The 23,970-nt window shown below is 39.7% G+C and overlaps 1 protein-coding gene and 2 long non-coding RNA genes across 3 annotated transcripts; 2 read left to right on the forward strand and 1 right to left on the reverse strand.

Moving 5' to 3' along the window:
• Nucleotides 1-947: 947 nt before the first annotated feature.
• LOC121777409 lies at nucleotides 948-5,577 on the forward strand. Its single transcript, XR_006045488.1, has 5 exons — nucleotides 948-1,033; nucleotides 3,929-3,993; nucleotides 4,449-4,505; nucleotides 4,971-5,088; nucleotides 5,293-5,577. It is a non-coding gene; the product is annotated as an uncharacterized LOC121777409 (long non-coding RNA).
• LOC121777408 lies at nucleotides 1,905-3,644 on the reverse strand. The gene is made up of 2 exons (XR_006045487.1): nucleotides 2,270-3,644; nucleotides 1,905-2,167 (listed from the first exon to the last, which is right to left on the reverse strand). It is a non-coding gene; the product is annotated as an uncharacterized LOC121777408 (long non-coding RNA).
• Nucleotides 5,578-13,431: 7,854 nt separating the features above from the next.
• On the forward strand, nucleotides 13,432-14,894 carry LOC121776572. The gene is made up of 4 exons (XM_042173765.1): nucleotides 13,432-13,980; nucleotides 14,067-14,279; nucleotides 14,360-14,527; nucleotides 14,621-14,894. The coding sequence occupies exons 1-4, from the start codon at nucleotides 13,474-13,476 to the stop codon at nucleotides 14,699-14,701; spliced, it is 969 nt and encodes a 322-aa protein (XP_042029699.1). The 5' UTR covers nucleotides 13,432-13,473; the 3' UTR covers nucleotides 14,702-14,894.
• Nucleotides 14,895-23,970: the final 9,076 nt, after the last annotated feature.

The following is a 23,970-nucleotide window of genomic DNA, read 5'->3' on the forward strand; positions in this document are numbered from 1 at the left end:
GTTTATTTTGACCAGATTTACTTCATGTCTTCGTTAGGTTCTTGCTTTGTTCTGATCTCATCTATGGTGTTCTCATTACTTGTTTTAGTTGTTATTTGGAGAAGAAGCAGTAGGAAATCAATTAGGGTAAGATCTGCAGTTTGTTTATGCTTTATCGTTTTACTTTTCAGAGTTTTGTTCTTTCAGGTTAATTAGGAAATGTGATCCCAAGTTGCTTTTTCAGTTTGTTGGTCTCTTTAAGATAGTTTTCATCTGATCTATTTACTGGTTTTTAATAGATTACTGCGGTTGAAAGTTAATTCTCATTATCGGTCAAGTCTGAGTATGTGACATCCCACTTATATCTTCGTATTTAAATACTTTTTGAGAATTATATCTACTCAAGATGTCAAATTATAGAAGGTAAATTGTGCATGCAAGTATAGTCTAAGTGGATATTAAGTGACTGTTTACAAATGATAAAGCTCCTTCTTTACAAAGGAGAAATGCACTTAGTGCATTTAAATCTACGCTGTAACACTCGGTGCTCCAATTCTGGGAATGGTCCTACAAAGTAAAGAGGTAAGTTAATAAATACTTTTACCGTGAGGTAAAAATGAATAGTGAATAGTAAATAGTAAATGATATAGAGTGTGGAATAGTAGCGGATGTGTCCTCTTCTCTACGACCTGCCACTCCTCTCTTGTTTAAACATGTGCAAAATTAAGGAGTAGACTTGTTTTGTTTTCATGAGAATTGCATAATAGTAAAAAGATTTTACATTTTAGATGTATCATTGCACGAACATATTTACATTGTGCAAAGATTTCTTGGCAGACAACCTTTAGTTTTTCAAAGTTGACTGCAACACGACAAAAAGAAGTTTTCAAAATCTTCATAATGTTGCACCGAAAGTTTTAGTATAAAAATTGTGTTTGGCTTTCATCACTAACACACCAAAATGCACTCTTGAACTTTCAAGTCAGTAAGGTAGAAAGGAGTTTTTTGCAGCATTTTGAAGCTCACTCACTTTTCCACATTTTCTCCCTTTGAAGTAAGTTTCTTTTCCGAAGCTATTACTTCAAAATATACATTATTACGTAGCACTTCCTAGACAAAATAAAATTCAAAGATAGCCTCGGCCAAAACTAAAACCAAGCATGAACTTTTCAAATTTCTTTGTCACTCTTTCGATTTTAATGTGTTTAAAAAGAAGCTTTTATTTTGGAAAATAAGCTTTCGAAGTCAGCTATTTAAGAAATAACTAGAGGGGGAGGATGCTCACCTCGGGTTAGAAATTTCTGCGGGTGGTCGACGGCGGGTGGCGGCGAGAAAAGCCGTGAGGTGTGAGAGAGGGGAGTGTTTGACGGTAGAAAGAGAATGAGTGAGAGAGAGACGCATGGTTAGTCCTAATTTTATTTGGTGGACTCATTTGTTACATTTTGGTTTAGCTTAATTGACCTTCGATTAAAGTTTTTTTAATTGTTGTGAATGAAATTAAATCAATTACTTGGAATTTAGTATTTCTTGAATTAAATTAATTTATGGGCAAGTATGCTCGTTTAAGCAAATCCTTAGGATTTATAATTAATTGATCTCTTGATTAATTAATTTCTATGTTATAATGTAAGAAATTGCGAACAAATGTATAAGGCGAAATAGGATGCATATGCCTATAGGATAGGTGCATGTCATCCGTCATTAATTTATATTTAATCTCGAAGCTAAGTAACTTATTTATTTTTCTCAAATAAAGGCAATAGCAAGAAGTAATACCGACCCCTTTTATTATCTTTTTCCATTAACGTTAAGGTCGAACTAGTAAATCTAGCTCTCTTGATTTGTGCTTTGGAATGGAATTTATTACCATTTGTGAATGCTTAGTGTTGTTAGCTCGCGAAACAAAAGTTAAAATGATACTCGAATGAACTAAAACGAATTAGTGTTTTTATTCCTCTAATTAAACAAAGTACACTAATATAAGAGAATACTAAGAGTTAAGATGATGGCTTTAATAAGAACTATTACATGTACTTAAGTAACTATGTTTACAAATGTGTGGGTATACAAATATGTAAACGTGGGCCTCTCTTTTCGAGCCCAAGCCACACCTTCACGGCCCGTGTCCGAAGCAGCCCATTGGACCGAGAGCTACAAGCCCGTGTGGCAGTTTATCTCTCTCCAAAGTCTACAATATGCAAACAAGTTAATTAAAGCAATTGAAGTACCAAAAGCTAGCAAACAACATCAAATAAACATGTTTCCTAAGTAGAGGAAAGGGTAGCAAAACCTTTCAAGAGTAATAGAAAAAACTTGCCCAAAAGGGCAGCCTGCCACAGCTGCAACTCTGCAGTCTCACCTCCAACAAACCTTTGCATCACCACCATGTACATTTGCAAAATCAACAAATAACATGAATACAAGAGTCCTTATCTCCTAGTACACCACCAATTGGTAGTTAGAGTTGCTGCAGTAGTATAAGAAAAGAGCATTTGCTGCAGGAAAAGAACAGCTCCATTTATAACACCACGAGTACCCACCATGTACTACAAACAACAGCCATCAAGTCCTCAACAAAAAACAAGAGACTGCAGGTTTCAGTTCCAATATATATGAACCCATAATGCCTCTTTTCAGTTTCGCACTTTTTTCCTTTCACCACTTCCAATCAATTCCAAAGAGAAACCTTTGCATCACCAAGGTAAGTAAACTCTGCCGCAGCTGCAACTCTGCACTCTCACCTCCAACAAACCTCTATTGAAAACATCCAACTAAAGGCATTGACCCGTAAATCACCAAATCCACACACGAATAAGACTCATGTTCTTCAATTAAATTAAGCTGTAAAGAGCAACTGTTTCTAGCGAAAATACGAGAAGGAAGTTAGGAGAACTCATCTCTATACATCGACGGTCTCGAGTTTCTCATCGGAGGAGTACTAAACGGCGACGGGCGGAGCTGTCACAGCATCGACCGTGACGGCGAGTCTCCTGGAGCGGCACCGCTGCTCGGCTGGACTGCGACGGTGGGACAACCGCTGGATGTCGGCTGCCAAGGCTAGCGTGGGCGAAGAAGAGAACCGGAGGGAGTTCATACAGCCGTGAGAGTGGGACAGCCACCGCAAGGTGTCGCATCCCTATCGGAGCACCGCCGGAGTGAGAGAGCTCGGCGGAGGGAGCTCGACTGAGGAGATGCCGAAAGGAGGAAGAAGAAACGAGCTCCGACGGCCAATTAATGGCACCGACCGGAGTAGCGACCGACAATGGTGAGAAAGGCGGCGATGCTGCGTCGCCAACAGGAGCCGAGGACGAGGGAGATAAGGGCTAGGGTTCCCTTCCCCAATTCGGGGATTTTGAAATGAGAAGTGAAGGGGAGAGAGAGGCAGCGATGGAAGGGGTAGGGTTTGGGCCAAGTTTCTTTGTTTTGGGGCCTAATTCCCACCCTTTTGCTGTTGGGCCTCACAAATTAATTATAGACTAAAGAGTTAAATGGGGAAGTGGGCTGGCGAATTTTATTATGGAGTTGGGCCACCCATTAAAAATTAAGAGTTTGGGTTAAAAATTTAATCACGGGCCCTCCAAATGTTCTGCCTATCAAGAAATTGACCGTCCACTAATTAATTCAACAATGATAAACTTAATTCCCGAACATTAATCTAATGCTCGAATAATTGATGTTAAGAAATGGTACGCTAATTAATTATGAAATAATGCATAGACCTCGGATTTATTTTTTTTAATGCTGGAATAATTTGCATAGGAGGTAATGCTCTCTTGACTACGAATAATTTTGTGAGTCTCCACGTAATTAAATCTCTCGATTTAATTAATGCTGAAGGACTTTCTATGGAATATGGATAATGAATAAAATGATCATGCATTTAGGATGCATCCACGTTAAGTTATTCGGCTTCTTAAGCCTAATTAAACATTATTCTTTTTTTCTAAAGGGGAGTCTTCACACGTCGCTTAAGACCGAATCAAGGAACTTTTCGATAGGGAAATAGCTTCTGAGGTGGGTATTCTTTTCAAAACGTGATTTTAGTATGAAAATGTGAATCTTTTCTAAACATGTTTGTCATGCCATGCTTTGTTTTTACGATTACCTATCTGCTTGGCTATGCCAATCATGTTAAATCGAATTCGAGTCCTAGTAGGGCCGCAAACCCTACTCGGACTATTGTACACACATATGGGGACCGGTGCTAGCTTTTGAGTTGGCCGGTCCAGTGACCGTCGTGGAATGTGGCCATATTCCCGGTTCACATACGTTCAGATATGGTATCTATGTTATGTGATTGCGCAATCAATTTTATGAAATGAAAGGAACTTAGTGACTCGAGTCTTTTAAAATGAAAACCCCGTGTTCACTCAACTATGGCTGACAAATTAAAAGGAACTTACTTTTGGCACGATGCTCACTGAGTATATCAAGTACTCAGCCCTACATGTTTCTTTTCCAACGTGCAGGTTGAACGTGAAGGAGGAGGTGAAGGTGTTGGGAAATGGCTATTAATAAGTAGTAAGGTATCCCAAAGTAGTATGTCTTCATACATACTATTTTGTCTTGGATTATTCCACTGCAATAGAACTATGTTCTAGGGATTTATGAATTCAGTCTTGATACTCTGATTCTCTTTTGACTATGTACCATCTTCGCCTTCAGAACTAATGTTTTGAGTTTGACTTATCCCTTATGTTGATCCTTTTTCATTTGAGACTATTTTAGTCACGTTATAGCTGCGCTCACTATCACTAGGGAGTTGTGGTCGTGACAAGTAACTTCCCAATGAGTAAGTAGTTTACCAAAGTTGGAAGGCTAAGGTGAACTTTTTCTATCCTAATATGGATAAAAATGTAAAATTGTTCGAGATGATATTTACTTATGCAAATGATGTTGTCTTTCCATAAATGATTTTATTTTACGTAATAATGCCTATCTATTTTGGTTATACCGAATGTGCTATGCCAAAATTGATAAATCGAATTTAGGTCCTAGCTAGGGGAGAGTCCCTACTCGGACTAGTATACACGGAGACCATGAGTCATCGTAAGGGTTGGCATGTCCGGTGACCGAGGAAAGCGGCCACTTCCCAGTACATTATTTCAGGTATGGCAAATTACAAAAGAATTTAAACTGTAGTCGGACTTTAGCTTACAAAGAATATTTAGTAAGCTTGGGCCGTTTAAGAAAAATTCAAGTATTTACTGTGATGATGGCCTCATAATATTACTTTTTTAATAATTACATTTTTGGCAATGTGTTCACTGAGTACCCATGTACTCATCCCTGCATGTATTTCTAAATGTGTAGGTTGAGTCGTGATGGAGTGAAGTGTGCTGATCCAAGTGACTTACTCTTATGTATATGTAGGACTCTCGGCGGTTCATGTCTTCATACATGAAATCATGTTTCATTTGCTTCCGTTGTGTTATTAAAATAAGTTGAACTTTTCAGTTTCCTTAAGACTCTGATGTTTGATAAGTCGTATTGTAAGAATATCAGTCTAGTACTCTATTAAGTGCATGATCGTCAACTTTTCCTTCCCCATTTCTACCCCCTCTTCTTCTTTTTTCATCTGTAGTAATAGATTATCGAGCTTTGCTATCCTTAGTAAAATGCGATCGTGCTTTGTTTTTATATTGTGGCTAGTTAGTCAGTCTAGTCAATACACTCTGTTTGGAGTCCTGTTTGAAGTAAGTAAAACTTAACTCACATAAATGTGTTGCAGCAATCAAACCCTTGTTAAAATATCCATGCATACATGTTACAATCCATTCATCTTCGTGGGATTGATCCTTACTTCCATATACTGATTAATAGCTAGTGGGTTATGGTTTTGAACACTTGGATTAGGTGCTCAATGACAAGTAACTAGGTTCAGGGAGTCCTTGGACAGTTCAACTTTCATCTACATGCACTGAATCATCTAAAGCTGCTTTCACCCCTCTTCTCAAATCCCTGCTCAGGTCGGGGTTTCCCGAATCTTGTCATCTTCAGCAAAGTAATAACTCTTGGTTAATATATTAATTAATAAAAACCGATAGCATGATCTAATTATTGATCCATATCATAAATTTCAAATACATGAAATAATGAATTATAAAGGAGTCTCAAATTACTAATTATTTAGTTATGAATATAAATTTAATCTTAATTTTTATAATGGTCTAAATTAATACTTACTCACTCCGTCCATTTTAGGTCGTCCACCATTAGAGTCCCGGTTTACACTTTTATTTTAAATGGTAGATACACTTCATTTTCCAATAATGCATTCCACTCACGTTCTATTATAAAACTAATAGCATATGAAAATGGGTCTCACATTCCATTATCTTTTTTCATTCATTTTTTTATATTTTTTAAAATTTATTTTAAATTTAAATGGAACTGCTAATGACGGACGGAGGAATTACATTGTACTACTTTATTAAATTGGTGAGCTTGATAGAATTTTCAAAACTGACCAAACATATTACTTCTTAAAATGCTAAGCGATAATTTATGGGTGTGATGTCATATTTGTAGCAACTCCGTAGTCAACTTAGGACATGCTATCTTGTTAACAACGCACCTTGGTAGACCATCGCGGTTTACGTCAACTGAATGATTAACGGACTTTTTGGTAAGATGGAACAGAATAAGGAAGGAGTAAAATGGAGATAGAGAATAAAATGACAATTCCATTTCATTGTTGTGCTTGGTAAGTACAAGGAATATAAAGGGAATGAAATTGTTATTACTCGATTGATTCAATTTCTATGTTTAGTAACTACAAATAATATATGAATGAAATGAAATGATATATGAATAATTAATGTAAGAAAATATAATGTGGAAAATAAAATATTATTGCAGAAAGTAAAAGACGGGGAGAACTTCAAAGACTACATTGTGAATGACTTGAATTTTTTATTATCTCAATGGTTACACAACCTTTTATAGGCTCTAATTCTAGCTATACTTGAAAAATATATTCTAATTATACTAATATCCTTTTTATTCGATTTTCCATAATCTTTAATTGTTTTCCTTCTTTATTCTTGCCATAACTTCATCCCTTGCATTCTTGTTCTCCAATTAATTGATTTCCTTATTCCAACACTCCCCCTCAAGTTAAGTATCGAGTTTTTCGACACTTAACTTGCACGATCTTTAGTTTGATAAATAGTTTATACTCGTATTTAAGAGTTCCTCAATTTCCATTGATAGTTTATGCTCGTATCATATAGCTTCTTCAATTCATCATTGATAATTTATACTCGTATCAAAGAGTTATTGAAAGTTTAGACTCGTTTCAAGGAGTTCTTCAATTTTCTGTTGACGGTTTTAACTCGTGTCAAGGAGCTCATTCAGACAGTTTTGACTCGTGTCAAGGAGCTAATTTGGACAGTTTTGACTCATGTCGAGGAGCTAATTCAGACAGTTTTGACTCGTGTCGAGGAGCTCATTCGGATAGTTTTGACTCTTGTCGATGAGCTAATTCAGATAGTTTTGACTCTTTTCGAGGAGCTAATCTAGACAATTTTTGCTCATATCTAGGAGCCATCAGACAGTTTTAACTCATGTCAAGGAGCTAATCTAGACAGTTTTTGCTCGTATCTAGGAGCCAAATTTAGACCATTCTCAGCCCATTCCAACTCAAACTATGAGCCCATTCATTTCTTTTCTTTCTTGAGCCTAATAACTACTAGGCCCAAATTTACTTTTCTATTTTGGAAACTTAACAATGAAGCAGACATATCACAATGTCTCCTTCCTCTTCTCATCTCGGAGAACAACCTGTTCTCCGGCGGCAATGCACTTGCCAGCATCTTCTCAAGATTCTGTCAACCATTTCGTTGGTTCCTCCATCAATGTCTCCTTTCTCAGTGGGTGATAATTCTATGGTTGAGTAGCCCGAGCTCTTTTCCTCCGGTCACTGCTTTCTTCTCCGGCCATAGACAATTCCCACCGCCGTTGGTCCCCTTCTCAGTGACCGCTTCCACAACCTTAGCTTTCCAGGGACAACCTGTGACGACTTCCACTTTAGAAGCTGACACGAGTTGTCTCTAGGAGATTTCTCTGGTCATTTCGTCGGTTGTGCTTTCTTTCATGGCAAGCTTTACTACAGCTAGCTTATTATAGTAGCATGTTGCTTTCTTTGAGGTGCTTTCATCATGGCTTTGTCTGAGCTTCTCCTCATTGTTTAGGAGAAAGCTGTCCCTAGGAGAATGCTGAAGAGTGCTGTTACTGATGTGGAGAGATGTTTAATACTGGACCTTTCATCTTGCATTATTGAAGATTGTGACACAGATCTACTTAATATACTATTTTCTCTTATTAAGCTTTCTCTTGGGGCAATTCTTCCATCAATCCTTTTGCTGTAAATACTTTAGCAGCATTCTCGCCCTCTTACCGGCGGTCATCTTTGGTCTTCATTTAGCAGCATTCTTGGTCATTCCTCCTCGGTGACTGCTTCCTTGGCTGCATCTGGGAGAATCGTCGGCCCTTAGCTCTGCAGCTTTCTCGACTGCATATACTCGGTCACCGCCTCGCCCTTCTCGGCGGCCCATATTCTACTGGCTGCTTTTGCTGCTCTCTTCTAAGCATTCTTCCAGGCGCCCTTACGCCTACCCCCTCGCGTTCTCCGGCGGTAGGTGGAATCATTCGACAAGGGTAGTGCTCTGCCTCTCTTTCGGATGATTCATTAAATATAAAGACTTTATTTTGGATCTAACGACCTCCAAATATAAGGTTTGGCTTGGCTTCTCCTTCTCCGGTCCTTTTTAGATGGCTGCTTTCTCGACTCCCTTTCTGGCAGCCTTGGCTTCTTCTTCTTTGGTCTAGCTCAGAATGCATCTCCGAGATTCATTCCAGGCATTGGGGTGTGGCTTCGTCATCTGCAGCTTTCTCACCCTCTCATCGGGGGTGTCTTTGGCCTTCTCTACCAACATAGATTCTAGAGGAATTGTTTGGTCAGATATTTCCTCTCTCCCTCGGCCAAACAAACCTTGGACTCCTTGTTTCTTCTCTTGACTGTGGTTGTGCGATGCTTGCTCCATCAGCGACCACCAGCGACTCTTGACTGTGGTTGTTCTTCCATAGATGGTTCTTTCCTCAGTTCGAAGAGGAATCCTTCGGCTGTGTGCTTTCTCAATGATGAATACCAATGATAACTTCTTTTTTTGTGTTTTTTTTTGTTTTGAACAAACTAGCGAAGGATCGTTAGCTGCTCTGATATCATGTTAGAAAATATAATGCGGAAAATAAAATATTATTGCAGAAAGTAAAAGACGGAGAGAACTTCAAAAACTATATTTTGAATGACTTGATTTTTTTATTATCTCAATGGTTACACAACATTTTATAGGCTCCAATTCTAGCTATACTTAGAAAATATATTCTAATTATACTAATATCTTTTTATTTGATTTTCCATAATCTTTAATTGCTTTCCTTCTTTATTCTTGCCATAACTTCATCCATTGCTTTCTTGTTATCCAATTAATTGATTTCCTTATTCCAATAATTAATATGTTAATTTTATCAAAAAAAATATTTATTTAAAAATATTTTTGCCTAATATTTTTCGTGCAACATAGATAAGGTCGTCACTTAAAATTCCCAAACTGGCCCTAAAAATTTTAGCTAACAGATCAGATGTGATTTTCTAGCTATTCAATATTTATGGTATTCCAATTTTTCTAACTAAGTATTAATGTACTAATTAATTTTTTTTGTGTGTGTGTCAATTCAATCATGAAAACTTCTAAAGTTTTTTGTTTTATTTTAAAACTGAGATGATATTAAATTTAAATATAATATAAGATATTATGTTATATAATTTTGTTAAAAATTAAAAGAAGAAGAAAGGATAATGAAATGGAGAGAAATGCTTATTCCTTAGCTAAATGGAAGGAATGACTATTTCCATGTGGAATGAAATCATTATTTCTAAGGGAAAAAAATAAAGTAGGAATATGATTCTATTCTACCATACCAAGTAGCCCCTAAATAGTTGGTTCATTCGAAAGGCCCATATTAATTAATTTTTTTCTTGTGAAAACGTATATTGCAAAAATATTTATGAGTTAGTCAATCCGTTTAGTCCAATAGATAGTGATCTTTTATTTTTTTTTAGTTGGGGATGTGAATATACAATTTGAGGTATAGTTTCTAGAAAACGCGCGGTATTTGTGATGCTTTGCAGGGTAATTTCCTGGTATTTCATATAAATCATTCGCATATATCTTTCATATTACTATTAACTAGTATTTACACCCGTGCTATGCACGGGGCATATAATTTTTAAATAATGAATATAAATTTTAATGAAATATAGAAACTAAGAATTAAAAACAATATAAAGATTTACAAAAACATAAATGTGATTATAAATAAAATATTCATAATAAATGAAGAATTTACTCATCAACTATAAATGAAATATTTCATATTCGGCAATCGATTTTAATTTATGATATAAGTGGAGTAAAATAAATGACAAATAAGAGATGTAAATAACATGAATCAAAGAGTATGAGTTAGTTAGAATAAGATACATAAATAAAGAACCTATTATTTGAGTAGAGATTAAAGAGAAAAATTAGAAAACAACAACAAATCAACCAATAGTTCATAAGTGCTTCTATTATCATCTTCATCTCCACAAACTAAAATTTTGAGACCTCCACGACTCGTAACTCTAGATATAGCAATATACAACTGTCCATGACTGAAGACTGGTAAGATTTCTCTATTAACTCTTCATATCATCTATCAATAGATAAAAGACAAGTTTTGAAAAAAAATATATAGGGAAGATACTCGGCGGGCTGCTGCCGGCGTTGGAGAAGTCCGGCGGTGGGTTCAGGCGTGAGGGAGAAGGGAGTATACGTAAATGCGATGAGAAATAAGGATTGATAATTTTCTAGGGCTTCTTCTTCTTTAACTAGGATTTCTCTTTTCTATTTTTTATTATGCCCAACAATAACAATATTAACAACAACAACAACAACAATAATAATAATAGACCAGAACTCTGTTTTTCACAAATTTCCATTTAATGATAAATTGGTACATTAATAATTTATATATATCTATGTATTTATTTATACATATATAAAAGGAGAGTTTTCATAAAAAAATACATGAATGGCATTATATTAATTTAAATTTATATAAAAAAATTTGCTTAAATTTAAAGTCATTTTCGGCAGTTTCACATATAGATATAGTTCATTTGATATGAATTGAATTATAAATATAATTCAAAACCTTGTGATTTTCAATTTTCTTATAAGCTCCATTAGGTTTATAGATTGTTCAATTTTATGATTATTCACGTTCTTAATTTGTCCTACAAAAGGTATATAGATTTAGATGAATAGCACCTCACAACTTAAAACATTTATGATTTATCTCTCATGTGTATAACCCGTGCCATTCACAATGCGTCATATTTTTAGTGGACGGAGGGAGTAATTACTTATTTCATTAAGATTAAAATATTCAAAACATAGAGATGAAGAGAATAAAGCCGATGATAGCCGATGATAGAATAAAGTTATTTCTCTACAATATTAGACAAATTTAAACATTATTGATTTATGTAAAAATTAAAATATTTACTTAAATTTCATTTCAAAATCCAATGAAATGAATATATTTTATTTTATATATGACTTTCAAACTATCCCATATTCAAAATTCATCACAATCAGTAATATAAAATGCATATAATTCTTTTAAATCTTTTAACAATTAAAAGAAACACGATTTGGGTCTCATATTCATACATAAAATTTTAGAGTAAGTACTACGAAAATTTAAGAAAACACTCTTTAATTAATTTTGTAATTAAATTCTTGCATTGGTTTCAGCCCAAGAGAAATATAAATCACCGGCCCAAAATATAAATACTCAACCTAGTTATCTTCATCTTTTTTCATCACAATTCCCAACCTTTTGGAGAGAGATGATCTTCCCTCTCTCTATACCTGTCGCAGTCTCTGCCTTTGCCCGCCATGCCTCCTCCTCCGGCGATCCTTCTCTCTCAATATCTTCTTTCTCTCAACCTCTCTAGTTATCTCTCTCTTTCGGATATATCTCTCTCTCGACTTCTACCTCCATTCCCATTCCCCAGCTAACGCTGCTGCCTGCACTCGCCGGTCGCCGTCAGCCACAGCACCGCCTGCCTCTTCGTCGTCCCCGCAAACTCGACCCCCACCTCAACACCGTCAGTCATTCCGCCGTTGCTGCGGGCGGTGGTGGCCGCCGCTGCATACGGTGGTTGACTACCGCCACTGCCCCACCTAAACACGCCACCGTCGACGTCTTCTTCGCTGCTCCACCCTCTTCTAGCGCCTCGCGCTCACCCACCCGCCTGCCTCGCCGCATTGCTCCACCTATGTGCACATTAAAAGACCATAGCCGTTTCTCGCAGTCAGATCTCCCTCTCTACAACTTAAGCTTTTGTAGCAATGGTGCATTTTTTTATAGATAATGCTCCAAAGCTTCTCTTCTAAGCTAAATTTTTTGGACGACCACTTTTTTTTTGGGAAGACCACTTTAGCTCTGCACAAATGCAGTCAATTCATTTCTCTATGTATTTTTCTTCTCACATTTTTTTACCACTTTCTATTTTCCCTCCAAAAAAGGATATCAATGTCTTTTCACCACATTGGCACTTTAAATTAGTATAGATATAGATTAATCTGCCCAAGACAAATACTAATACATTCATATTAAAACGAAATGTCTTTTCACCACATTGGCACTTTAGATTAGTATAGATATAGATTAATCTGCCCAAGACAAATACTAATACATTCATAGTAAAACGAAATTTATTGATGACCCTGCTAATTTTGTGCATTCCATTAATATGTGAAGTGTTTCTGATTTTAATCTTTTAATATAATCAATCAATCCATTGAACATTTTAAATCAATATATAAAATGCAAAATTCGATGCTCTATAATTAAGTTCTCTTTATTTGTTTATTCATATCATACTATTAAACATTTATTTGTGTTTTGACTTGATTACAAGTAATTTCACCGGAATGCTTCTTGCAGTTACATATTAACACTACTACTTTCTATACCGACATAGTCTCTTCAATCGTAAATAACATGAAAATAGGAAAAATGTAAAGAAAGACTTTGAAGTTAGAATTGGGTTTTAATAATTCGAGCAGTTGAACATTTTATTTATTTATTTTTAATTTTTTTTAAATGAGCAGTTTAACTTCCACAGTTGACCTTTCCTTTATTTATCGAGAAATGATTACGTTAAGAAACAACTTACGTAACAAAATATAAACGCAGGCTTACAAAAAACATTAAAAAAATAGTGTATAATAAAAATTGCATGGTATACCAAACCTCTTTAATGTAACATTAACATATGACTGAACAATAAATTTGTCACACGTACTATAAAAGCATGCCATACCAATCCCCTTTCGTATCACTTGTCTTCAAAAAATAGACTAGTTTTACGACATGGGTGAAGGGAACAGAAGAATTGCGAGGGCTTTGTATGAAAGAGCAAGCCAAAGTGAAAAAAGAGAAGCGAGTGAGTTTTATGAGAGACTAAAGTCGAAACGAGACGGAAAAATAAGGGTGCTAGAATTTAAAAAGGGTGTGGAATCTAGTCTTTCCAAGGAGAAAATTTTCAAGCAACTAGACTTAAACGGAGACGGATTCCTCGAATTCGAAGATGTTCTGCTGCTCTTTTACCACAGCGTGAAAAAGGCGATCACAATCCTCCGTTGTCGCGGCTGTTCCGTACTTATATTCGCCACTGCTTATTCATGCTTCCAATGCTTCTTCAACACTGCTGACCACAGATTCTCCCTTTGCCATGCTTGTTATGCCACGGGAAAGGTCCAACACGGACACCCCTTGACCTCCTCGTCGTCCTCCTCCTCCTCTTTGTTGCGCGACCAAGCTCTTCTTATTAAGTTTAGCGACCTCATCTCTGCGCATCCATCAACCTCTCGATCCAAGGTCATTAATATTATTCATTAAATCAATATTTTTGTTATGACTGAAGATTTATAGTAAGTGATATATTAAGTACAAATGGTATGTAGAAAGAGTTGAAAAGAATGTGGGAGGAAGCCAAGTCCAAAGCTGGAGCAGCCTCTCCGGCTGTGGAGGGCATGGCGGTTAGCTACTTCAAATCCATGGGATCTGACAACCGCGTTGATATTAAAAAGTTCTCGTCCACTCTCACCAAACAGCAAGAGGAATTCCTTACTCCCGCGCCTGATTCTGATCCTGCCACTAATTATATGAAGAACACGGTATTGATAGAAGTTGATTTGCAATATTGTTTTGGATACTAAGATTAGATTTATAGTAGTATAATTATGTTGTGGCGCAGTTGGCAATGAAATTCAGACAAACCTCAGAAACAAAAACTGCGTATCATACAGCTTCACCTTCAACTCCCTATACATATTACGCGAATCATCCTATTCCTATTCCTATTCCTTCGAGTTATGGTCCAAACGTGCAGACTTCTTCATCAAATGGAACAATATCTCCACTGGTTAGCGTTATGTTGCTGTTTGTTTTGTTTTATCTTATATAATATCTTTCATTTTCAGTACGCTTGTTTAATTTCTTGTGTTTTTATTTCCAGAAAATGGTGACTACCACATTCAAAATAGTGGAAATGGCCCTCACCATAGCCAGCCTCTCCGGCATGTGCACTATCATGTGACTACATATAGTTGAAATGTAATGTTATTTGATTTTTTTGTGTGTGTTTATTATGTGGACGAGTACTCTTTTTCCTACTCGGTCATCTTATGGTGAGCTGCTTCGAGAGGTTTTAATGAGGCTCGATGTTTTGTGTGTTTAATAATTTACATTTCATGACCTTTATATCGAGCTGCTTCGAGAGGTTTCGATTTTATTGTTTGTTTGATTTGTAAAGTTCTCCGATTTAATTTGGTTTCGTTTCTTTAAATTAAGCTTCATGATGTTTATACTATCAATTTAACCTGTGATTAGGTATATTAGTTGGATTAGGGTTTCCAAAGAAGAAATATCTTAGTCAACAACTTTATTTAATGTATGCCTTATGATAAAAAAATACATTACATAGGTAGGATATACTCTCCTTAGCCCAACACAATTAGGGAAACACCTCAATGACAGACCTTGTTCCCAACACAGGAGTTATCATATAATCTTTGAAGCCAGCAGCTTCAAACAAATTAGCCCACTGAAAGAGCATGGTTTGCATAGGTGTCGCTCAAGCAAGGATCTATCCTACTGATCAGTATAAGAATCCCCGCTAGCCTAGAACCTGCTTTCAAAGAATCCTCAACCCTCTTCTACTGGGTAGTATAGTGAAGGTAAGGGTCGAATCCCACAGAGATGGTGACGGTTGGACAGATTGCGGTGATATTTTGGATGGTTTGGTTAGCTACCACGCTTGGGTTGAGTCTCTACCTAGACGGGAAATTAAGATGGTGTCCTACTGACTAGGAAGGGTGAATGGTGGTCGACATGTAGTGGTGTACGTGGAATTATGGTGGATGCGGTGTAACAGAAAATATGCGGAAAGTACTAGGTTTCTATAAAAGGCTAAACAGAAAAGCAGAGAATAAGTGGTAGTTGTGGTGACTAGGCTGACAGATCTGCAGGGTGTACTAAAGGTGAAGGACAAAAAGCAAAAAGCGTCTAAAAAGCAAAGTGGTCCCAAACTTGGATATGGACATCATCTTCTTCAACAAACACAAACTAAAATAAGAAAACAAACCAGATTCAGCACCATAAAAACACAGATTAATAACTCACGAACACAGATCTACAATAAAAAATTCCAAATCGAAAATCAAACATCGAAACTGAAATTCCGCCTACTGATCAGCATGGAAGAAAACATGAAACACATAAATGCACCTTGCATGAAACAAACCTCTATGAAATAAAAGTAAACAGATTATGCTAACTCGAAGAAATAAACTACTAACTGGACACACACGATTCGATACTCAAAACGACCAGAAACTCTAGATCTAAGCTAACTAGGCAGAAGGAAAAGAGATCGGCGAACTAAACTGAACAGAAAACAACTTCATAGCATAAAACATGTTTGGATCTTCAAACAAAGTACTTCTAGGCGGTGAAATTCAAAAGCAAACAAAGATCCAGCGTAAGGAAAAACAAGAAATTTAACTACGAAAGTGAAATAAAAGTGTTTTGCCACGCCGGGCGATGGAACTTCTAACTACGATCTTGATGACTGGATGAGAACGTCTGGAACTCTGGGAACTTCTTGATCTTCAAGTGACCATGGCAGTGGCGAGGAACGAGACTCTGGACTGGGCTGGAGGACTGAACTACCGAAAGAATTCTACCTAAGAATGATGATGATGAATCTGTTGATGATCCTTTCTCTCTCCAAGTGGCTTCCTTTTATAGGGAGGCTTACCCTTGATTTTAGGGTAAAACCTTGCGGTGAGATGACTTCTTTGCCCTTAATTGTGGTTGATCAGTCCCAGCTATCCTTCTTCTCCATCTCGAGCCATTTTTGCATGTATACTGGTCAGTAAGTAATCGTCCTGACGCCCTTTTCACCTGAAGTATCTGAAGCTTTGCCTACTGGCTAGAACACTCAACCTGCACGCTTAAGCAACTTGTTTTGCAGATAAAGTTCAAATATGCACATCATATTCACCAGTAACCAAGGCCTAGAATACGACTTATCAAACTGCTCACACTTACCACATGCTTGTCCTCAAGCGTGAAGAACAAACAAAAAAAAAGAAATAAGTCGAATTCTAGCCTGGTTACTCCCCTGACCGACTCTACCTAAACTAGACTCTATACTACGACGCAAAGAAAAACACTTGAACAAACATAGAAAAAACACACAAACAAACATAAAAAGACTAAAACACAAAGATCGGGTTATATTTTCAACCATCCCTCCCCTCAGGATCAGGTGCAATCCGGCCTTAGACTGCCTTGAACTTCTGCCGCCCCCCTTTTCTTTCCCAGTCAGTACATCCGCTTGTCAAGATCGCCCACACTCTCGGCCGAACACTAGGTTCACTCAGTCACTCATACCTCACCAGGAGTATTAGGACTATTCTCTCTAATTGCTGGACCACAAAATGCTTCGGACTTAGATCTCACGTGCAGCGACTGAAGGACTTAAAAGCTTGTAAATGGGCTATTGGCTTGTAATGTTTTGGGGTGGATGTTCCTAAGGCTCTAGGTTCAAAATTTCTACTTCATTGAGGTGGGGAAACTGTGTGCATTTGGGCTCTTGGTTGTTGCTTCTCTTGGCTGGCGCTTCTGGCTATGATCTCCAACTGGTCAGTAGCTTCTTGTGGCTTTGCCACCCTTATTCCTTCTTCAATTTTTTTGAGGCCGAGTTTTTTTCTGACCATTTTCTTCATATTCTTACTTCTTCTCTTTTTTACTTTTTCCCCCGTGGCTTCGCCACCCTTATACCTTCTTTTTGGGCCTGGGATGGCTCCCTGGCCGATTTTCTTCCAAACTTTCTTGTCCAGCTGGATTCTGCTTTCTTGTACACCCTTCTAGCCAGTAAGCTTCATTCGCTTCATGCCTTGCACACACACAGTCCCAGTGGCTAGGGGTATTTATCTGGGTATAAAGAGTTAGAAAAGAGGTTCTAAAGGTGGTTTTTTTTTTGGGGGGGGGGTTCCTACTGCCTTCAGTGTTGCTACACGCAGTCACTTCACCCTACGCAATTTGTGGCAGCCGCTCTTTTCTTTTCTAAACATATGGAAAGTGGTTCCACTTAAAGCTTATAACTCACATTTTAAGAGGGCTTTCGTGTTTGGCTCTAAGTATGAGCTTTTCTCTCATACTCACATCATCTATCCTGGCTAGGAGGTACTAAGGGGGGTGGTTTCTGTTTTCCAGCATGTCTTATTTCCCTCAATTCCCCTCACCGTCAGCTCAAGACAGTTGAGTTTTAAGCCCAATCAACACACAAAATAAAAAAAAACTATACCTAACAGGACACTAACACAAGCACAAACACAGACCACACATATACACATTCATCATACTGGTCATTGCGTCCCCCCTCCCACTTTACAAGTGTCTGCCCTCAGATAGGGCTGTGAAGTGGAAAAGATAATGACCAGTATGATGGACACATAGACAAACAGACAAAAACAACATATTAAAACTAAAACTTCTCACACTTAGACTATGGAATGGGCTAAGTGGGAAAGTTTGAAAACCTAAACAGAAACCAACAAACAAAACACACATATATACAAAACTCCTCACACTTAGGCTATGCAATGGGCTAAGTGTGAGCCAACATGCTTACGAAAAAGAAAACAGAAAACACAAACACATGCGCCAAAAAGACAAACCCTTAACTTCTCACACTTAGACTATAAAATAGGCTAAGTGTTATCAATGGGGTTTGCGCACAAACAGAAATTATACTACCTAAATAAACAAAACACAATCAGAAATACGGAAAACTAAAAACATAAAAAAAAACTAACTGGTCAGTAGGTGTGGTGGTCACTTGTTCCTCCTGCTCCTTCGCGGGGCAGGTTGTGGTGCATGTGGTTCTACCGGTTTCTCCTCCTCATTCTCGGATTGCTTGTTCCCAGATTCTGCCGACTCTTCGGCATCTCCTTCCTCTTGTTCCGCCTCTAGTTTCTGCGCTGCTTCTGTCGTCTCGGTTAATACCTCCTCTGATACTCGTGGTTCATTAGCTCGGCCTCCATGGCCACTTGGTTCAACAACTTCCTCTTGGCCTCGTTGTGTTAACTCCATCAATATCTCGTCTATCACGGACGTCATCCTGGCCATTTCTGTTATCAACCGGTGGTTTTCCTCTCCCAGCCTAGTAACAATCGTCTCCAAAGCTTCTTGCTTCTGACTCTGCCTCGTCTGTCCTGCAGACTCCTTCAGGATCCCTTCCATTACTGATGCTAACCGTGTCATTTCTGATCTCATCTGTCTGTTTTCCTCCGCTATCTCGTCCATAGCCTTCTCTAGCTTTTCCTGTCTCTGCTCCTGATCTTGTGTTCCCGGATGTGCTGCAGATCTCCCAGTCGGTATAGCTTCTTCTCCCATTGCGTAGAATTGCGGTGCGCCCTGCCTCATGTAAACGGTGTTCGTTCGGACGAACAAAGGTGTATCAAAAAGACCAGGAGGATCCACCATGATCTGGTCGGATAAGTCTTCGGCCTCCGTGATGATGATGTTGTTTCTGACGAACACTCCCAAGACATGGCAGAGAGTGAGGTTCCTCGCTGGGTGGGTGGCAATTAGATGGCATTGGTAGGCGGTCCAAAAACCCAGATGCAACTTCCTCCCCTGCTTGGCATACCAGAGAAGATATAACTCCGTCATCGATGTCCTAACAGCGGAGTTCGACTGCCCCAATAAATTGAAATTCAGGTAAAGCTGTACAAGACGCAGAATTGGGTTGTTAAAATGAACGGAGCGGGAAATAGTGGACTGGAATTGCCCTGCATCAGGGTGAGTAAGTTCCTCCCAGGCTTCCTGGGGCTCAAATTCCACATGCCTGCGGGGAATTCCCCGCTCACTACTTCTCCACTCAGGCCCTATGGCCTCCTCTAAACTGCACATTCCCAGACGCACGGTCCACTCAATCAAGCTCATCCGTATCTCTACGCCAAACAGCCTAAAACTTTCCGCTCTTCACCTGCTTACTCCCTTCATCCTTGCTATCGAAAGCTTTCTGTAGCTCCTTCAAGTCGAAAAGCTTCATCTCCTCCACCAGATCATCAGTAAGGTCCACTGTCCAGCGCCGGTACCTCAGTCTCTCTACCGGTGGGTGGACTAACTCTCGATGATCATTCTGAAGATGTTGTTCTGCGTACTCCTCATCCTCCAAAGAGATATCGCTGTCGGAGGCTGATTCCTCGCTGGCAGCGTATTCGCTATCACTTCACTCCCTCCGGTGTTCCTAGACTTGCTGAACTGACTCAGTAATGACTATGCCAGTGTTTACTGTACGTGGCTTCTTGTTGCTGGGCTTCTTCTTCATAGGGGCCTTCCCCTTTCGTTTTCTCTCTTCACGGTATCTAACTTCCTCTCCGTCATCTTTGTCTTTCTCTTCTTCGGGTTCCTTCTCAGCTTGTGTTGAAAGTGGATCCTGGATAGTAGGACTGGTCTCCTTGTGGCCTACTGACCTGGATGCGAGGTCCAGACCCTCAGCCATCCCGTCAGCCTCTTCACCTTGGCCACTCAGTGTTGGAGATACCGCTCTGGTTTCCATTGCAGTATCCTCTAGGTCGGTAACAGGTAAAGGCTCCTCCCCAGGTTTTGTGGGAGTGGTCCTTTCATCTTCACTCAATATCTCCACGGGATCTGCCTCTGTGTTCGGCTTCGCCTTACTAGCTGCCCATTTGCCCAGGCATCATTGCGATACCCTTTGCGGCTTCGGTTGTACCTCCTTCTGGTCTCCCTTCAACACTTACTTCCTCTTAACTACCTTTGGTTTTATCACGGGTGGTGCTACTTGTTCAGATTCCTCTAAACTCTCTGCCGTCTTCTTTTGAGCAGTATGCTCCTCAACTGCCCCTTTTTCTTGCTAGGGAGTTTCTGACTTGTCTTCCACCATTCCTCCTGCTACCCCGGATTTGAGGTCTGGTCCCTCAACCATCCTGGCAGCGTCTTCTTCCTGCCGATATGCCCCTTCCAGAATCGCTTGAAATTCTTCATCCGTCATAAGGCCCTGCTTTCTGGCCGTCTCATTTAGATCTATGGTCTCTCTTGCTACTCCTTGAGGAACCGGCTCTGCTATCGGTGTCTTCTCTGTCTCACCGCTCCCTTCTTTGTCTCCCTGTTCCTGACTCGTCCTGGCCTCACGCTCCTCAGGGTTAGAGTCGTAATGGGCAGCGACAGCGTCAAGTTCCGCCGAATTGGGTACTGAGGTTTCCGATGGCGCGGTCGCCGAAGGAGTTCCCTCCTCTGAATGTACTGCTGTATGGCTAACCGGCGCAGGCGGAATTTCACTGGGTGCGGTTCCTATGCCCCCCATTTGGCCGAAACTGGTCAGCGCCGTCGTCCAGTTTCTTGTCGGGTCTTGTTGGCGAAGAAATGCCATCATGGCATCCATGGAAATCATGGGTGGCGGCTGAGCGGTCGGTGCCGGTGGTGGTGGATTTGGCTGTGGTTGTGCCTCCGGGGTTTCTTGGCGGCGAGGTTTGATTTTATTGGCGAACGCTTTCTTCCCCATGATCGGAAATTTACGATTTGGTGGTGGAAAGTAGGGTTTGAACTGGTGGAAATGGGAAAGAAACTTTTGGGAGAGAAAGTGTAAATGAGGGTTTGTGAGGGAAAATGGTTGGGACGGTGAGTTTAATTTGGATGAGAGAGAGCAGTTGCAGGTGGTTGTAACCGGTTATCAGGGGTTGCCGGTCGCGACGCTTCAGATGGGAGGCGGTTGAGATTGCTGGCCTCTGATTGGTCAGCGTGTCCCTTCTCTCTGCTCACGCGCCACTCCCAGCCGCTGCCACCCTGCAAAAGCTGCACCAACTTTAATTCAAATTTTCGTCCTCTCCATAATCCCCCCTATACTTACCTAATAAGGAAAATAAATCAAATGGGCCCTTAAATAAAATCTGAAATAGCACCAGATAGGCAATTTTTTCAATACTTATTCCAAATTAAAATTAAGGCCCGAAATTTTTTTTGGATTTTTTTAGAAATTATCTTGCATGCAGAGATTAACTACGTATTTACAATATTTACATCTTCCTTAGGCAATTTGGAATTCCACTTGGCCAGTATATGCAAACTATTTTAAAAAAAAAGAAACTAGCCACGTGGAACTCCAAATTCCTATCTTACTGATCAGTAGACAACCGTAGTAAGTGGTTGCAGTGGAATTTCATCCACTACACCCACCTCACTATTCTCCCTAAATATTTTAGCCTATGTCCATTTACTATGAAAGGTTCAGAGTTAGGAAAACTCCCTGAAATTTTCACTGCTCCATTGGAACGGAGTGAGGTGATGACATAAGGCCCTGTCCATTTCGACTTGAGCTTCCCAGGCATGAGCTTCAGCCTCGACTGGAAGAGTAGTACCTTCTGCACAACATGGAGATCCTTGGTCCTCAGATTCCGGTCGTGCCACAATTTGGTTCGCTCCTTGTACCACATAGCTGAATCAAATGACTCCAATCTAAGTTCCTCAAGCTCCTGCAGCTGCAGCTTCCTTTCCTCTTCACAGGCTGTAGCATCCATATTCACTTTCTGTACTGCCCAGTATGCCCGGTGTTCAATTCCAACCGGTAAATGGCACATCTTCCCAAAAATGATCCGGTATGGAGACATTCCTATGGGGGTCTTGTAGGCTGTACGATATGCCCATAGAGCATCCTCTACCCTTGCACTCCAATCCTTCCTAGAAGGATTTACAGTCTTCTCCAAGATCTTCTTTATCTCGCGGTTAGAAATCTCCGCTTGACCGTTAGCTTGCGGATGGTAGGGGCTTGATAGTCTGTGGTGTACGCCGTATTTTTTCATTAATGCTTCAATTGTGCGATTACAGAAATGTGTACCTTGGTCCGATATGATCGCTCTTGGTACTCCGAACCGACTGAAGATATGACTCTTTAGGAACTTGGCCACCTCCCTTGCTTCACACGTGCTTGTGGCCTTGGCCTCCACCCATTTGGAGACGTAATCCACTGCAACTAAAATGTACAAATTGCCATAGGACGAAGGAAATGGACCCATGAAATCCATTCACCATATGTCGAACAACTCACAAACAATGACGGGTACCTGCGGCATTTCATCCCGGGCAGATATTCCTCCGGTCAGTTGACAGCGCTCACAAGTTTTGCAGAACTCGTACGCATCCTTGTTGAGCGTTGGCCAATAAAAGCCGCTGTCTAGAATCTTCCTTGCCATCTTCTTAGGACCGAAGTGTCCTCCACATGCCAAAGAGTGGCAATGTGTCACAACGTCCCTTTGCTCCCAGTCAGGAACGCACCTCCTTATCACTTGATCGGATCCTACTCTCCACAGATAAGGGTCGTCCCAAAAGTAGTATTTTGCCTCACTCCTGATTTTCATTCTCTGGGCCATGGTAATACTCGGCACCTCTGGAAGTTCTCCAGTCACTAGGTAGTTGGCCAGGTCTGCATACCACGGCTCTTGCCCTACCTTTTCTTTTCCTTTTTCAGTATCGTACTGGCCAGTAAGCTTCATCACTTCTTCCCAGTCAATCTTCCTGGCCTCAAAATTTACCTCACATAAATGCTCTTCTGGAAACTTGTCGTACACTTCTTCGCTGTTTCCCTCTTGCACTATTCTACTTAAATGGTCCGCCACCTTATTCTCGACTCTCTTCTTATCTTCCACGTCCCAATCGAATTCTTGTAACAAAAGGACCCATCGAATCAAGCGGGGTTTGGATTCCTTCTTGGCAATCAGATACTTAATCGCTGCATGGTCAGTATAAATGATGACCTTGGATCCCAACAAGTATGGCCGGAACTTCTCGAAAGAATACACCACTGCCAGCATCTCTTTCTCAGTGGTATCATAATTCCGCTGGGCTTGATTCAGAGTCTTAGATGCATAAAAAATTACGTACCTCTTCCCATCGATCTTCTGTCCCAGTACGGCTCCCACTGCATAATCGCTGGCGTCGCACATCACTTCGAAAGGATAGTCCCAGTCAGGAGCCCGTATGATAGGTGCGGATATCAGCTTTTCCTTGAGAAGGTTAAACACAGCCTTGCATTGCTCATAAAAAACAAACTCTACTTCATGCTGAAGGAGTCGGGTAAGGGGTTGGGCAATCTTGGAGAAATCCTTGATAAATCTTTGATAAAATCCGGCGTGCCCCAGAAAACCCCTTATCCCCTTCTGATCAGTAGGGAAGGGTAATTTGGATATAACATCCACCTTAGCTCTATCCACCTGGATTCCCCTCTCTGAAACCACGTGTCCCAGAACAATCCCTTCGGTGACCATAAAATGACACTTC

Source organism: Salvia splendens, chromosome 18, assembly GCF_004379255.2.
Source record: "Salvia splendens isolate huo1 chromosome 18, SspV2, whole genome shotgun sequence".
NCBI lineage: Eukaryota > Viridiplantae > Streptophyta > Magnoliopsida > Lamiales > Lamiaceae > Salvia > Salvia splendens.

Coding starts and splice junctions, on each gene's coding strand:
- LOC121776572 (XM_042173765.1), top strand. CDS start 13,474: ATGGGTGAAGGGAACAGAAGAATTGCGAGGGCTTTGTATGAAAGAGCA. Junction 13,981..14,066: donor CATCAACCTCTCGATCCAAG/GTCATTAATATT, acceptor AATGGTATGTAG/AAAGAGTTGAAAAGAATGTG. Junction 14,280..14,359: donor CTAATTATATGAAGAACACG/GTATTGATAGAA, acceptor GTTGTGGCGCAG/TTGGCAATGAAATTCAGACA.